The 15470-nt window shown below is 41.1% G+C and overlaps 1 protein-coding gene across 1 annotated transcript in view; it reads right to left on the bottom strand.

Moving 5' to 3' along the window:
* Nucleotides 1–4171: 4171 nt before the first annotated feature.
* Nucleotides 4172–15470, bottom strand: part of spock1 (SPARC (osteonectin), cwcv and kazal like domains proteoglycan 1) — a 96803-nt gene continuing 85504 nt past the window's right edge. Inside the window, exons 8-12 of the mRNA XM_062425816.1 lie at nt 9612–9731; nt 9078–9299; nt 8158–8220; nt 6944–7081; nt 4172–4368 (exon numbers count right to left, since the gene is read on the bottom strand). Coding sequence (XP_062281800.1) covers nt 4172–4368; nt 6944–7081; nt 8158–8220; nt 9078–9299; nt 9612–9731 — 740 coding nt within the window. The remainder of the gene's footprint in view (nt 4369–6943; nt 7082–8157; nt 8221–9077; nt 9300–9611; nt 9732–15470) is intronic.

The raw sequence follows: 15470 nt of genomic DNA, 5'->3' as shown, positions 1-15470 counted from the left end.
GCCATCATCACAGCTTTCCATAAATGGATTTTTATTGATTTATTCAGAAAAAGGGTTGGTAGCTAATTCTCAGAACAGCAGCCTCAGATTTCTTCTTAGTCAGGATGGTGATCCCATTCACAGTACACAGAAAGAACAATAAAGGGGAAAATGGGATGGGTACCAGGGTTTCCCACAGAAAATGTGTTAGTTAAGGTGGTGGGGAGCAGTGAGACGGAGGTTTTTGTTGACATTGTCAAAAATGTGATAATTCCACTTAGTTTATTACTAAGGTCGTACTAAGAGGTGGTGGTGTACTTGGGTGCATTATATTGAAAGGTGTTCCTAATATTTTGCCCTCCTCATGTATGTTGATGGAGTGGACAAAATATTAAGAACACCATTCAATATAATGCATCCTAATACACCACAATCACTCAATAATGAACATAAAGCAGAATTTTCACCTTCTTGTTAAAAAATGTAGTATAAGCTTCATAAATGTAGAATTTATAGCAGAGCCGCTGTATTGGATTAAATTAGATTGCACAGGTTAGGCCAGTGAGTATATCTTATATAGTTAACTTATTCTCTGAACTATATTTTATAGTAATTACAAGTTATATAGTATTATACAGTTAAGTAGTGATATTCAGCTTCAGTAGCATCACGTTTTTGTTGAATCTGCCTCACTCTCTCTCTTCAGGACTGCTGAATGAGAAAGCCTGAAACGTGTTGCTATAGTAACGTCACAGTTACCTGTCTGAGGATTAACGTTGTTAATGATGACATCACATGGCGCTGTTTTCATTAGTTTTTCTGAGCAGGTTCTGCCTCAGATGATGTAGATTTATGTTTTAACCAGCGGTCTGTGTTTGTTTCCTTAAACTTAATATCACTGTTAGCTTGTCTGTGTTATGCTAGCGGGAGGTACAGCGAGAGCTACAGGTGTGTTCAGGGTCGAAGTCAGACAGTCGGACATAGCGGTTCCGGCCAGTCGTCCTGCAGTAAACACCGCTGCAGACGTTGGTTGAACATTAATATACATCGCTGTAAATGTGTGCGGGAATATAAGTGTTGGATTTGCGGGAATCAATTAAATTGTGCGCAATACCTGCAATTCCGCGCTGAAATTCAGGCCCTGATCATATATATATATTTATTTTTGTTTTTTATTTTTTTAAGACGTTAGTTAAGGCGGCAGGCGTGTGTTGCTAAGGCGGCCGCCTTAACTGTAAAGTGCTGTGGGAAACCCTGGGTACATTTCAAGCTTGTTATTTAAGTTATTATGCTTAATAACACACGGATACTGTGTAATATATTTTTAACTCACCTAAAACGGGAACGGCATTGCACTCAGTGGGAGCATTGATGCTGCGTTTTGGACTCAAGGATGGCTGGAAGGTCAGGAGTAAACTTGGTGGTTGAGATGCAAAGCAGTGCGGGCCATATTCTATTCTAATTATAACATTTCTGCGGGCCAATTAAAAATGGACTGCGGGCCGCAGTTGGCCCGCGGGCCGTAGTTTGGACACCCCTGCTCTAAATATTAAGAAGATGCAGCCAAAAGTCAAGCTTTATATAACAGGAGATTGTTTTGAGTGGATGAAACACCTATACTCAATATCTCTAAATGGGCGGTAGATCAAATGACTCAATGTGATATGAAATCTGCCGTCCATAGTGACAAACCTACAATCACCCAACTCTGCAGTGCCTCACAGTTCTGTGGAGAGTTTAGTGTCATTTAGTTCATTGATTTGGTTTTTTGGCCCGCTTTACTGTTTTGACTCATCAGCATCATTTTAAGCAGGCAGCAGTTCTCTACAAAAATAAGACTAAAAACCCTTTGTCCCAAAAATGGGACCAATCACTGGTCTCCATGGAGACCCTGGCCGACGGGAGGATCCATGAGACAGACCAGCCATCTGTGGATAATATAAAAGCAACCAATAGAGAAATGAAACAGAGGAACGGAGTGCCTTGAGGATAAAACACAACCACGCACCTCCCTTACTGAGATGAAGATGGAAGTCACTCCAGGAGAATGAGTGGGAGAGAGAGCAGGGAAATAGAAACAATAATGAGAGTGAGCGTGCGTGCGTGAGGACAAGGATTGAAAGTGAGCGCTGGTGTGTAATAAATGTGTCTTGTGGTGGCTGAAGTTTCAATTTGGGAGGGGCTATAAACTGCCATGTGATCAAAAATCTGCATACTCTAAAAAACAATGCAGAATAAAGCAGCACAGTGCACATGATTAAACAGAGGAATGAATGAGATGTTTTCTTTACAGCTTTTGTTATATAGCCATGGGACAAAAAAGAAAACACTGCACTAGCCAGGATCACAAAATTGGGTGATTATAAACTCTCCACAGCTTCTGGCATAATTTGATACACATAGTTAAGTCCATTGTCTATTGTATCTGACAGAGTGTGTTGTGACCTGCTGAATGTACTGTTTCAAGCCAGAAGATTCGGTTGTCCTTTTTAACATCCAATTGTTGGTACAACATGTTTCCAAAGAGCTGAGTGGGCTATTTCAAACCAGTGGGGTCAGCTGTCCCATTATCCAGTGTTATTATAAAAACACTCATTAAGCTTTTATGTTCTTTTGGGCACTGCTGCTTTTGTAATTCTTCTCTCTCAAAGGCAAGCAATAAGAGCATTTACTGCTGCTAGCATTTACGTCTCTAACAGGAGATGTGCTTTCTCAAAGTTGGAAATAGTCAGAATTGGTGGATTGTTCTTCTGCAGAGAAATCAGAGCTTCAAGAAAAATAAAACTGAAAACCATGAGAAAGTCGTAACAGTGTGTGTCGTTTCACAATGAGGAAAGAGATGTGTTTTTATTTCATCCTGATTTGGTTAAATTACATGAAATACGTGATGCTTAAAATGGAACATCGGGAGAACAACAGACACATAGACACAAACCTGTTAAGTTTCAAAAGACACCCAAAGTGCCACTTTACTTAAAGTTTCAAAGTTACAAATAAAAGTTCACTTAGTTGACATGGTGAAGATTTTCAATTTAAATCACTGAACATATCCAATGTTGGGAGGCAGAACAGAGCCTCTTCTCTGCTCCCCTGAATTCATGTGTCCTCCCAGCTCAGGAGCAGCATCTTCCTCTAGTGTCCATGCACAGTCAAACAGCCTTGGCAGCCCTACTGACCAATTAAATAAAAGAATAGCTGGCTGAGACGCCGCAGATTTGGACTGTAGGCCTTGCAGTTCGTTTTTCTACACTGCTATCGCTCTCCAATGCAACTTCCTACCTCCTGAGATTGGGAGAAGAACCAAAAAGACACTAGACAGTATCAACATAGCAACAAAGTATTGTAGCAGCCAAATAGGCATCACTTTCTGTTTGAAATGCATAGAGCTAGACCTGGCCAGGTAAATCTCTCTTTTACAGAAACACGATGAGGAACATGCAACAACAACGACAATACATCATTATTCTCATTGCTTCCTGGGCTTTCTGGGACATTCAAGATCAACGATTAAATAATTTACAATCTTCCATGAAATAACAGAGAGAGAGAGGGGGAGTATTTCAGAACCTGGGAGTGTGGTAGCGGTTTGTGGAAACATTGTTGAACACTAGAAGGAGCCCGACGGTAGAACACAGAACATGATAATGAACCGCTGAGAAGAACAGCGAAGGTAATCCACAATCTGGCTTTCCTGGAGAATTCATATTTACATCCAATACATCAGCTAATGTATCTGGGCTCACAGACTGGCCAGAGGCTCTGACACAGACATACAGAGATAGGAGAGAGACAGGATAAGATAAAGAAGGGGATAGAGGGGATAATAGAGAAAACAGACAAGTGAGTCCATGTTAGAGTAAGTTAAAGATCGCAGGTTTGAGGGAAGGTAGAAGCAGAAAGTGGACAGCTTGAGCTTTAGCTTAATCAGGGGGCTTGACGGTTGTTGTTGAAATCTAATAGGCTCTCTGTTTTCTGTCTGAGGAAAGAGCAAAACACTTGAAAAGGGAGAGGTCGGATGAGGTTCACTGTAGAGAGAGATTTGGATAAGGGACAGGGATTACAAGAGCAAGTTCAGGAGCCAAAAGATGGACCACCGCCAAGGTAACTGGAGGAGACATTGGAATGGCTTCAGATCTGTGCTGAGTTAACGGAGTTTCCTGGTCAGCTGATGGCAGAGTAAAATGAAAAGGAGCTACCAAACGTAGCCGATCTCATCATCCTTATCGTCTTCCTCGTCCTCGTCATCCTCAATGGCTCCTCTGGGGTGGATCCGGCCCCGTCGCTTCTTCTGCCGGCTCCGCCCACTCTGTGAAGGCTCCTCCTCCTGGTCATCAAGAAGAATGACTGCCCCACCGCTACCAAAATCCCCCGATGTCTCCTGGTCCTCGTCTGTAGGAAGATGCCCAAACAACATAATAAACAAACAGGTTAGAAACACAGAAAGATCCTTTTGTGACAGAGTCTCGGTATTGTGTGGTTCTACTCTCCATATATCAAGTAGGTTCATTTGCTTGTGGGTGCCCTCTCTCAGTAGTCAATGCTGTTGGAAGCTGTGTTAGCACAAATGTAAGAAATTCATATTGGTAAATGGACTGTACTTATATAGCACCTTTGTAGTCTTTTCAACCACTCAAAGGGCTTTACACTACAACTCATTCACCCCATTCATACACTGATGGCAGGGGCTACCACACAGGGTGCCAACCTGCACATCAGGAGGAAGCTAACCATTTACACACATTCATACGCACACATGGCACAGCAACGGGAGCAGTTTGGGGTTAAGTGTCTTGCCCAACGACACATCGACATGTGGACTGGAGGAGCCGGGAATCGAACCGCCAATCTTCCAATATGAAGGACAACCGCTCTACCTCCTGAGCCACAGCCGCCCCAGCAAACATGCTAGTGTGATGGTTTATTTAAATGTTACCAAGTAGTGTAACAATGTTTTAAGTCTGTCTTACAACTATAGTCAAGTGTCCAAATGAACACTGAAACATGTTTTGCTTGTCATAATGATCCCTCCTGTTCATACTAGTGATTTGAAGATTCCTTCATATGCACTTGCAATGTAAGTGATGGGTACCAAACTCCATAGTCTTCCTTCTGTGCAAAAATGTATTTAAGGTTCAGGCCGTCCAAATGAGTCAAATCAAGTGGATATCTTTCAATGTTACAGTCATTTTATTGCCAAAGTCCTTCTTTTTGTGACTATACTTCCACCACAGCTCAGCAGAGAGACACTGTCTGAGGAAACACAAAGAGGGAATTGTGGATAAAAAGACTGTAAATGTGGCAGATATCCACTTGATATGACTAACTCAGACTGCTGAATCCTCACTTAAGCTTCAGATAAACTTTTAAATGCATTTTTGCACAAAATGACTATATCATCACACTGTGGATTTTGGCCCCCATCACTTACATTAAGAGAACATTTGAGGGGGATCTTTTTCATAACCAATATGTAAAATAGTGCACTCAGCAAAAAAGCTGGAAATGATCTTTTTTCTCTCGAGGGCTGAGTCAGAGACGACCATTGCGAGCGATAACAATAAACACTGTCAAGGGGTTGCTTAACTAGCTGACTCAGTGGTTTCTGATGGTGATGGCAAATTACACTTGCAAACAATTTGGTGATGAACAAATGCTTTTTTCACTAATGTTGAATCATGTGTATCTACAGTGCAAACAGGACTCATTATCACGGCTGCTGCCTTCAGCATTTTACAAAACTGGGATCTAAAAATCCTGTGCTTAGTTCAAAACAGGCTATTTACACCTAGGTACAAGTGCACTTTGGCTGAATGGCATTTACAGTGTTGAAATCAGCTTAGTGTACTTGTGTTTAGAATACGAAGAGCTGCTGCATTGCTACCTGCTTGTTCTATGCTGAGCGGTATTGGAGAACTCCAGGTAGCTTCAGCCTGAGGCCACTCAGCCAGAGGTAGATTAGCTTGTTAGACCAGAGACAAAGGACTGCTGCTGTCAGTGTGTTATTGTGTGTGATTTTGTGTGTGTGTGTGTGTGTGTGTGTGTGGGGTGACTTGAGAGACACCTCATCAATATTGGAAGCTGCAATTACTGGCTTTGGACTAGACTGGCATTCCAGTGAGCCATAATCTGTGACTGTGAGTTGGCTGTTTGATTGGTAATCAGTACATCTGCCTGTATTCTTTCTTGCCAATTATTGTTCTTTTTCCCCTCACAATGAAATCCCATGGCCATTGATTTGCAGCAAAGTACTTGCACTGGCTTTTTGACCATTCCCTCTGAATTTCTACTTCTGTCTTGTATACTCTGACGTCAACATATCAGAGCACTTTGTATATTACACTATACACTATACAGTATATTCTTTGTCTAAATGCATCTTTTTGGAGTCAGCGTCCATCTGCAGTTTGTCCAAAAGGTGCAACTAAGTCACCACCAGAAATTCATATTCATAACAAATCTTTTGACACTGCTCCCTCCTGACAAGCGTGACAAATTTCCCTACTTGACTTGCAAGATGCTGGTGTTTTAGCAAAGCTCTGTGAGCAGAATATCAGAGGCAGATAGAATCAAACATATGACTGGATCCAGGGGCATGCCTAATGTTATCTATTTCCTAAATGATCACTGATGCGTAGATACAGGCAAAGATAAAGAAAGACATGGAGATATGAAAAAAGAAATAGAACAGAGTTGTGACTGTGGTGCTCTCTGTTTTTCATTATGTTATATTTTTAAAAGGAGCTCTGCAGTCTCCTCGTCTGCAGCAACACAGGATTACAAAAGAGGAGAAAAGACAGACAGCAGTAGTCCACCTGGATCAAAGTGCTAACTCTGAAAGACAGCAAGACAAATTGGAGCTAATATGGACAAACACAACACAACCAGAACCCTTGTATAGTGAATATACAAGGGTTATGTGGGCATGTGTATGTGTTAGTCTACTGTTTGTGTGTGTTGGTCTTACCGCAGTTGGGGTTGCCTTGTTTTCTGGAACCGGCGATCTCATTGCCGTATTTGTCCACACACCAACACTGACCAGTGCTGCCATGACACTGGGTTGGTTTGAAGTAACCCTCCTCAGTACAGCGAGGAATATAGGAACCTAGAGATGGAGATGAGAAGGAAAAAAAAGCTGAATGAATGGAGAAGGACAGAAGAGGCTAAGAACGAGGGAAGTAAGAAAAAAGTAAGAAAAAAGAGAGGAAAAGCACTGAGAATATTGAAATGACAAAACTAGAGGGAAGAGTCTGATCTGTCCTCAGCAGAGGTTAGGTATCCTGGAGTTGTGACCAAAGTTCTTGTGTATTCACAGCGGGAGATCAACAATCACTTACTGCTGTGAAGGTTGCAGGACAACAACCATACATTCAGCTTAAGGGGAAGCAGTCACTCTCAATAAGACACGCACACATGCACAAAAACACACACCTTTTCTCTTTCACCTTCATTTGACCCAGTCTAAGCTCATTTTTCAAGCTGTTTTGTTGTGAGCAGAAACACTGAACGATCTGCCCAATGGGGATGGATGACGTGTACATAATGTCAGGATATGCTTTGTACTGTGTGTACCGTACGTTTGTTTCCTTTTACCGACACGAAACTAGAGCTGCTATGGCAATGCAATCAGGTCAAACCCACCGCAGAGTCAAGCTGATCCCCGCCTCACCACTGAGTGAGCAGCTCAAGTGATGGGACATTAGTTATTCTCTCAGGCTTGACATAAAGAATGACATGACCGCTGAATGCCAACAAATATTACTGCTGCAAAGTCAGCCTCTTAATGACAACACTGGAGTAAAGATAGACATTTAACTATGATATAAGTTATATTCAAAAAGTATTTTTTCCAAAATCTGTGTTGGAAAGGGAGAGGGAGGGGGGGTTGTCTTATCATCAGGGTCAACTTATATTCAGGCCAATACAGTATTTAGTAAACAATTATTTTAACATCTGAGGTTTAATTTAATTTGTAATACAATTTGTAATAACAATTTGTATTGTGTTGCTAATTTGTGTGGTAAGGAAAAAAAGCAATACTGCAGCAGCTCTACCCGAAACCCTTTAAAATATTAACCAGAGATACACATATTCATTTCAGTGTATGTGTGATAGAGTTTAAGGTGAGCATGCTGTGTGCTTAGACAGTGGTAAATTACTGTCAGCTATCAGTCAACCAACCTATGAGGCTCTTCCTTCGACTCTGATTCTGAATCCTGCTTTTCTCAGTTTGGCACGGCAATCCTACAAGCAGAGAACAAACACAATAATTTCATTAAAAGAGCTCTCCCTTTTGTTCTTTGCCCTCTCCAATCCTCTCTCTCAAAGGACCACAGTTTTAATTTTGCTCGTTTTAAACTAATCAGTGCATATTGTACATACCTGAACATAACTGCATAACTGATTTCCCAAATCAAACTATAATCTTTAGAGTAAAATATGATGTTTTTGATTACACCAATGCAGTTGGCAACATCTGGAATCATGGTGGTATATATTACACAAGGGCCCAATAGGTAAAAACACTGAGCACAGAGCTCTTTTTACCATATTGTCTTTACCACTGAATACATAGAAAAATGGTGTATGGCAAGTACAAAGTACCTCAACAGTGAACCAGTCAACCATCAACAAAACCTTTTTACAACAAAAAATGTGACGTTATAGTTTTAACATTTTTCTTCTACCAAACTGAAATGTTTGTTTATAACCCGATCTGATGTTTTTAGTGCTTATCTTCCTGTTGTCCTGCTCCAGAGTTATCCCCATGCTCCCAAGTTTCATTATAAATTAGGTAGTAAGATGCCTTCATAACAAATAGAAAAGAGGGCCAAAACTACAAAAAGAAATCCAGGCAGACCTTCAATTAGTTTCCAATCACTTCAGCAATAACTGAAAAAGTGCTTCAAGTGAACATTTTCTTACCTTTCTTGTTTCATATAATTATTGCGTGGTCTGAAATAATTACGGTTAAATAAACCTTATATAGCACTTATACTTAGAAAATGTGCTTCCCTACCTCTTCCCCTCCTAAAATTTCCCCACTTCTATTTCCAACAGTAAGTGTTTTTAAGTCTCCATTTCTCCTTTCTCTTACTCACCCTCAGGCTTTTGGAAGCAGTAACACCACTCATTGTTTGACAGCTTGCCGTCTTTGAAGGAGTCACAGGAATTAAAAAGGGGCTTCATGCACAGCTCATACTTGTCCAGGTAAATGGCGCTCAGCTCCGATTGATCCAGCAAGAGGTCAAAGTTCATGTCTAGCTTGTTGAACATCCAGCCCAGAGAGTCCTTACAGATGGGCAAGATGCTAGTGTCAAAATCTACAGACAAAGCAGATAGAGGCAAAAAAAAGATTAAAGTGAGAATTTTTGAAACTACTGGACATACCCAGGTCACTTAAAATGTTATGTTTTTGAAGTAGCACACTGAGATTTGAGTGTGTGTGAGTGCATGGTGTCTGAGTTGAGATGCGTTGAGACATGTTGACATCGCAGACAACAGAGCAGGGTCGCTGTCAACATCACTACCAGCTCTCATGAGGATCGAGAAGCGTAGCTGTTCAATTGAGAAGGGCTGCGTGCACACATGCACATGCACACACACGGACACATTTTGTGGGGGGATGTACTCACGTCCAGTGGTGGAATCAAAGCTGTCAGAGGATATGAGGTCTCTGTTGGCGTCGAGGTGCAGCAATCCGAACCAATCCTTCAGTCTGGAAGCCAGACTGTGAAGTTCTGCGTCTGTGCAGGCTGCATGCGCACACGCACAGCACGCACAGCATGCACGCACACAAACACACGCACACGCACACACACACACACACACACACACACACACACACACACACATGCACACACACAAAATAATGATCTGTCAATCTGCAGCTGTCATCAGAGGAAAAAAATAAATAAAACAATTCTTTTCTTGCTCGTTATCAAACTTTAATTTAATTTCTACTGTGTACTTTTCCTCTATGTGTTCTTTCTTTTCTTTTTTCTCATCCAACTCTTCTCCTTGAGTAAACACTGTTGTGTGATAACACATACTGAACCACTGCCATCTCTCGACAGTTACCATAGGAACCCCATCTGACACAAATACACATACAAGGTTGCAATTATTGTGAAAACCCTAACCTTAACCAAATTACTAATTAGGGCTACGCTGTGGTCCCCAAAAGGACTACTGTTCCTAGCAAGGTTGGTGTGTATACTGGAAAAGGTCCCAATCAGGTAACAAAAACAACAAGTGGACAACAGTGTATTTGAAATCCCTAATGTCATCTGGACCTCAAGTGGAAAATAAAACCATGTCTTGCAGTGAGAGAATACTTGAGTGTTACGTTTTATCAACGGTCTAACTGTGTGTGTGTGTGTGTGTGTGTGTGTGTGTGTGTGTGTGTGTGCTCATGTTTCTATGCATGATCACACTCCTTTGCACAGCCAAACAGAAAGCTGATCCAACACTGCCAAACACACTGATGTTATTCTCCATGATAACTTTCCAAAGGGAGCAAACTAAACATTATATTTTTAGGATATCCCTAATTAAAAGTAAAACCCAGCCTCTGTCGCCGCTTTACAAATCCCCGGCTGCTTCAGCCCTGTGGGACTGACAGGGTCTGCCAGCAATTCAAGCAGACCTCTGCCTCTGCTGTCTCCCTCTGCGTCTCTGTCTGTCAATCTCTGTCTCACTTTCTCTCTCTGCACTGCGTGTTATTGGCATCCCCCCCCCCATTCTGTTTTCTTTTGAGAGCTTGATAACGTGCCTGAAGGACGAGAGCCATTCTCCACCTAATACTGAGCCTGCCAATCCTAACGCTCCGGCTTTATCGAGGAAGATAGAAAATGCAGAAGGGGGTTGTTAACATTCCTGCAGCTCTCGTGTTTTCAGAAATTAGGTGGTCCACTGTGAAACATGCATCATTTCCGAGCTGTCAAAGAGTCACGTATGAATACAAATCACAAGGATTCTGTTGACGGAGTCATTTCAAATTCTTGGACATTTTACCAGAAATAAAAAAAGTAGCAAGTAAAACATCAAACATCATACATCAGGAAAAGAGAAAACACACATACACACACACAAATACACACACACACACAGTCACCAGAGGTATTTGCTCTAATAGAGAGAACAGGGCAGATTGGTCACTGTGTGAAGACCTGGATCACACACTGCTGTCAGTGGATAAAGTTGTCTGCAGCATGACATCAAGAAAGGTGGGTGCGCGCCAACACACCAACACAAGCACATCACAAACAAGAACCTGACAGAGCTAGAGCGATTTTTTACACGGGTATTTTCACACAGGGCTTAGAGATGTTGCCATGTCTCTTTATTAGAGAGGTTTCAGTTTTTGTCACGTCATCCTACCCCCATCCTATTATTGAACAATTATGCAATATCATGCAAACACACGCATACACAGAGGGTTTTATAGTTATAGTTTGCAATTCTGTCATTATTGCAGATGCTATAAAACAGTAGATGCCTCCAGGTAACAGATGGAAGCTGAGATGAGGAAAAATAACATTTATCTGGCTGGCAATCCATGTGAGATTACCTCTGGAGTCCCAAGGTGGTCTGTGTGTGTGTGTGTGTGTGTGTGTGTGTGTGTAGGTGTGTGTGTGTGTGTGTGTGTGTGTGTGTGTGTGTGTGTGTGTGTGTGTGTGTGTGTGTGTGTGCGTATGCCTGGGTAATATAAGCCTTAAGGACCAGACAGATAACATTTCAGAGGGCTCTTCATTTTCACGGTCTAGAGCAGAGAAAGAAAGTGCAAAATACCAACAGCTAAACATTATATGTCTTCACCTCCTGAATAAAAATCTTTTGGGGGCAGAAGTGGAGTCTGTAGCTTGTTATTATCTGAACACAACCCTCAGAGAAAACTTTATCCTTCCCTTCAGTTATATGACCCGTTTTTCATCCCCTCTTCAAGTTTCTCCTTCATTGTCTTCTATTGTGTTCCCACTCATTCCCATTTAAATCACTCGCCGCCTCTGTGATTCTTTTGTTGCCTTTGAGGACTTCTTGCTCATTTCCCTCTATTGCCTGTTAATTTCCAATCTCTCTCCCCTCTCACTCTGTCAATTTTCTGAGATTCAACAGAAGCCACTTATCACACCTGGTTGTACCTAACTCAGTTTCTCTCTCGACTTAGAAGACCACTTTGATATGCCCAGTTCTTTCTATTTATTTTCTCTAACCTAATTGCTTTGAGTGCTTCATTCCCCATCTCTCTCCTCGCACATCCCACTATAGACTCCAAAGATTTAGGTGTTTCTGTTTTTCTCTTTGATATCCACTCTCTCTTTCCCTTTCCTCCTCCTTTCACTTTTTCTTCTTTTGACTGCCGCTTTGACTATCTCTAACCCTCTCTCCATCTCTTCCACTCAAGTCTCTTGGACTTTGCACCACGGCCCTAAATGAGTCTCGATGGACCCGTCTTATCTCTTTCTCTCTGTGTGACCTAAATTGTTTCGGACAGGCCCGACATTACTGCTTCTGCCACAAGCTGAAAACAGAAGGACTAAAGGCGATACATCACAACGAAATAAAATGGCCTGTAACCCCTCCCAACTCCCCACTCCCCACTCCCGCATGCTCTCTATTTCCAAGCCACAGCCGGGCAGCAGGGTCAGGCAGGCTTAAAGACGGACACAAGATCAAAGCGTTTTCCTCATGTGGTTACAAAGGTTGCAATGTTTAGACAGAACTGTATTTGTTGTGGAGACCAATAAGTGATGTGGCTGCTGTCAGTAGGACCTGTCAGTAGTACCTGATGAAATGTCTCATCATCGCTTCACATTTGGACTCAGGCAATATATTGACCCACCTCAGAACTGGACCCCAGAGTTTAAATTTAGATTTTAATCAGTTATCATTGTTTTGGATCAAAATAAATCAGTGTACCATACGTACTGTATGTCTAAGGTGTTACTGCAACATTTTTAGGCTGTCAAATCTGCTTATACAGTATATTGAACTTGTACACCAAGTGATTCATGACTCCTCAAGGGTAACACAATCATAGGAGTCATGAGATGATTCACAAGGTATGAAAGGAGGAAAGCTTGTTTTTCTCGGTGATGCTGGATAGTTTGACCTCTGTAGGCCTCAGAATTATTTAAATCCCTTTTAGGTATAAACATTGCTTTATTTTAAGATGTCTCTGTGGCAAAAGCATTGGGAGCCACTGCACTAAATGCATTATTTGTCTGGCTGATTATGCGGAGCCTTCGTCATTATTCATTTGACTAAATATGTTTTTCATCATTATTAATTTACTTTTTGAGGCCATATCTCATGGTATACTTGGTGTAGCAGATGTTCGCTTGCAATGCTCCAAATTAATTTAAATCACGTTCCAATTTATAGCAATCTTTCAGGACTTAATAATGCAATATATTCTCAACAGGGCCTTGTGTGTCTTTTCTTGTGTGATACTGTGAAAGAAACTATGTCCGCCAAGTAACAGGAATTATTTCCCATCTTTGTGTTGTCATAGTTTGTGTCCCTGCAAAATCATAACTGGTGCAACTGGTGAAACCAGGTCTAAATACCCACCCGCTCATCATGTAAGCCACCTGTAACTGCTCATGACTCACAAAAAAAACAAAAAAATTGCAGCTGAGGAAACAAAATTTGGACCTTATCGGCCATGAAGAACTGGAAGGTCTCTCGTTCTGAATTTAGATTTAGTGATCCTAATTTTAGTGAGTTTTTACAATGAGAATGGAGGTTCTGTAAGATTTGCAGCAGCCAGAACAGCTAAGAGCTTTTGAGGTTGAGGTTTTAGATCTCAAGATCAATTGGAAAAAGCCAAAATCCTTTCTGTTTGACAGCTACTTTCTAATTGTTCCAGTGGAAATGTCTATGTGCACAGAATCAGAGATACGATGTGAAAGTTGCCCTGGTTGATGCTATCGGCTCTGCTTCCAACCCATCACAGATTATTTGACTGTGAACTTCTCCCAAGATGAAGTGCTGGTAGACAGCCAGTCAGAAACAGCAGCAGCTTTCACACACGAGAAGCTATCGATCAGAACTGCGGGTCACATTTCAGGCACTGAATCATGGCTGGGAATTACCTTCTTATCTTTCTTCCTTTCTCCCTCCTTCCCTCTTACCCTGTATTTCCTCGATTCTGCTGCTTTTCACGGTTGTGAATTCATCAGCAGATTAGTAGAAACTGGCAGCCAAAAAAACAAAAAAAAAAAACAATCCAATTTTTATAGGGAATGGAAAGATCCATTCCCTATAAAAATGTGTAGGTCAGGAGGAAATTTGGGCACAGAAAACACAGGACTTTGACAATGGAAGCCAGGTTCTGTGTGTTGCTTCCCACATGTTGTTACACTGAGGCTTCTAAAACACAGAGCATATAAAAGATGGGGAGGATTGTGATTTTGGTTAAAAATTAAAAAGGTCAACAGCTGATTGATTTGATTAACAATGAAGCATGAAAAACTAAATGGTAGCTTGTCTGTAATTATTGACGATGACACTGAGAGACTGACTTTAATAGGATGATTATTTTTATGATGTAATGCTCAACTGAATAAAAACTCAAAAAGCACAAAAATTGAGCCAAATATGTTTTTGTAATTTTTTACAGTTGTGATGCCTAATGTTCTATTATGATAAATATAACAGCGATGCATTTTACATAAAGGCCACATATGGTTTCTTTTTTTATTTTACTATTATTATTATTATTATGCAATGAAAACCACTTGTTTAGCGAGATGTTAAGTCTTCAAATACTTCATCAAACACTCAACATCATGTCAACCAATCATTCTTTCTTTTTAATGCCTGTCCCAATGGTCATTTTAATTGACATTTTTCCTCTAGTACTACTATAGCCAAAACACATACAGCATATTTTTGTTCCCTTTCACTTTGGCACGAATATGCAACAATCTTAAACCATCACTGCATATTGAGGTTGCCATTAGGAGGTGACTATATATGCCATATCTTCCCCAAATATGGCATGCAGCCCCTCCAAGCTGGTTTAGGTGATGAGACAGGAGTGAGGTGTCATCAGCCTTAGAATTTCTCTAGGTCTCTTTTTTCATTCATAAATAATCAATTAAGTTTGTCATATAAAAGAGAAGGAGTGTCTCTAAATTCAGATAGAGGAAAGGTGGCTGGTGATCATGTTTTGATCCAAGTAGCTTGAAGCTTGAAACTGAAGTCAATGAGGATGTCCCTTGAAGTGCAATACCAACAACGGTTGCTAGATGCTGGCTCCAAAAAGTATCTGGCTCCAAATAGACTCCCATTCAAAAAGTGTCAACTTCTCTGATGTCAATGAATTTTTCCAATGAGTCATTATGATCTCAGTCTCTGAATTCTGGGCCTCTAATAAGTGTGCTGGTGGTCATTTAGGAAATTATTGCTATGTTAATAAGGTATTAAGAGGAAGACTAGCTTTGATGTCTGCTATATGGGTGTTGATTGACAGCTGTGATTGACGG

Source organism: Scomber scombrus, chromosome 9, assembly GCF_963691925.1.
Source record: "Scomber scombrus chromosome 9, fScoSco1.1, whole genome shotgun sequence".
NCBI lineage: Eukaryota > Metazoa > Chordata > Actinopteri > Scombriformes > Scombridae > Scomber > Scomber scombrus.
Note: the sequence above shows the minus strand (reverse complement) of the source record. Positions and strands in the feature narration are given on the sequence as shown.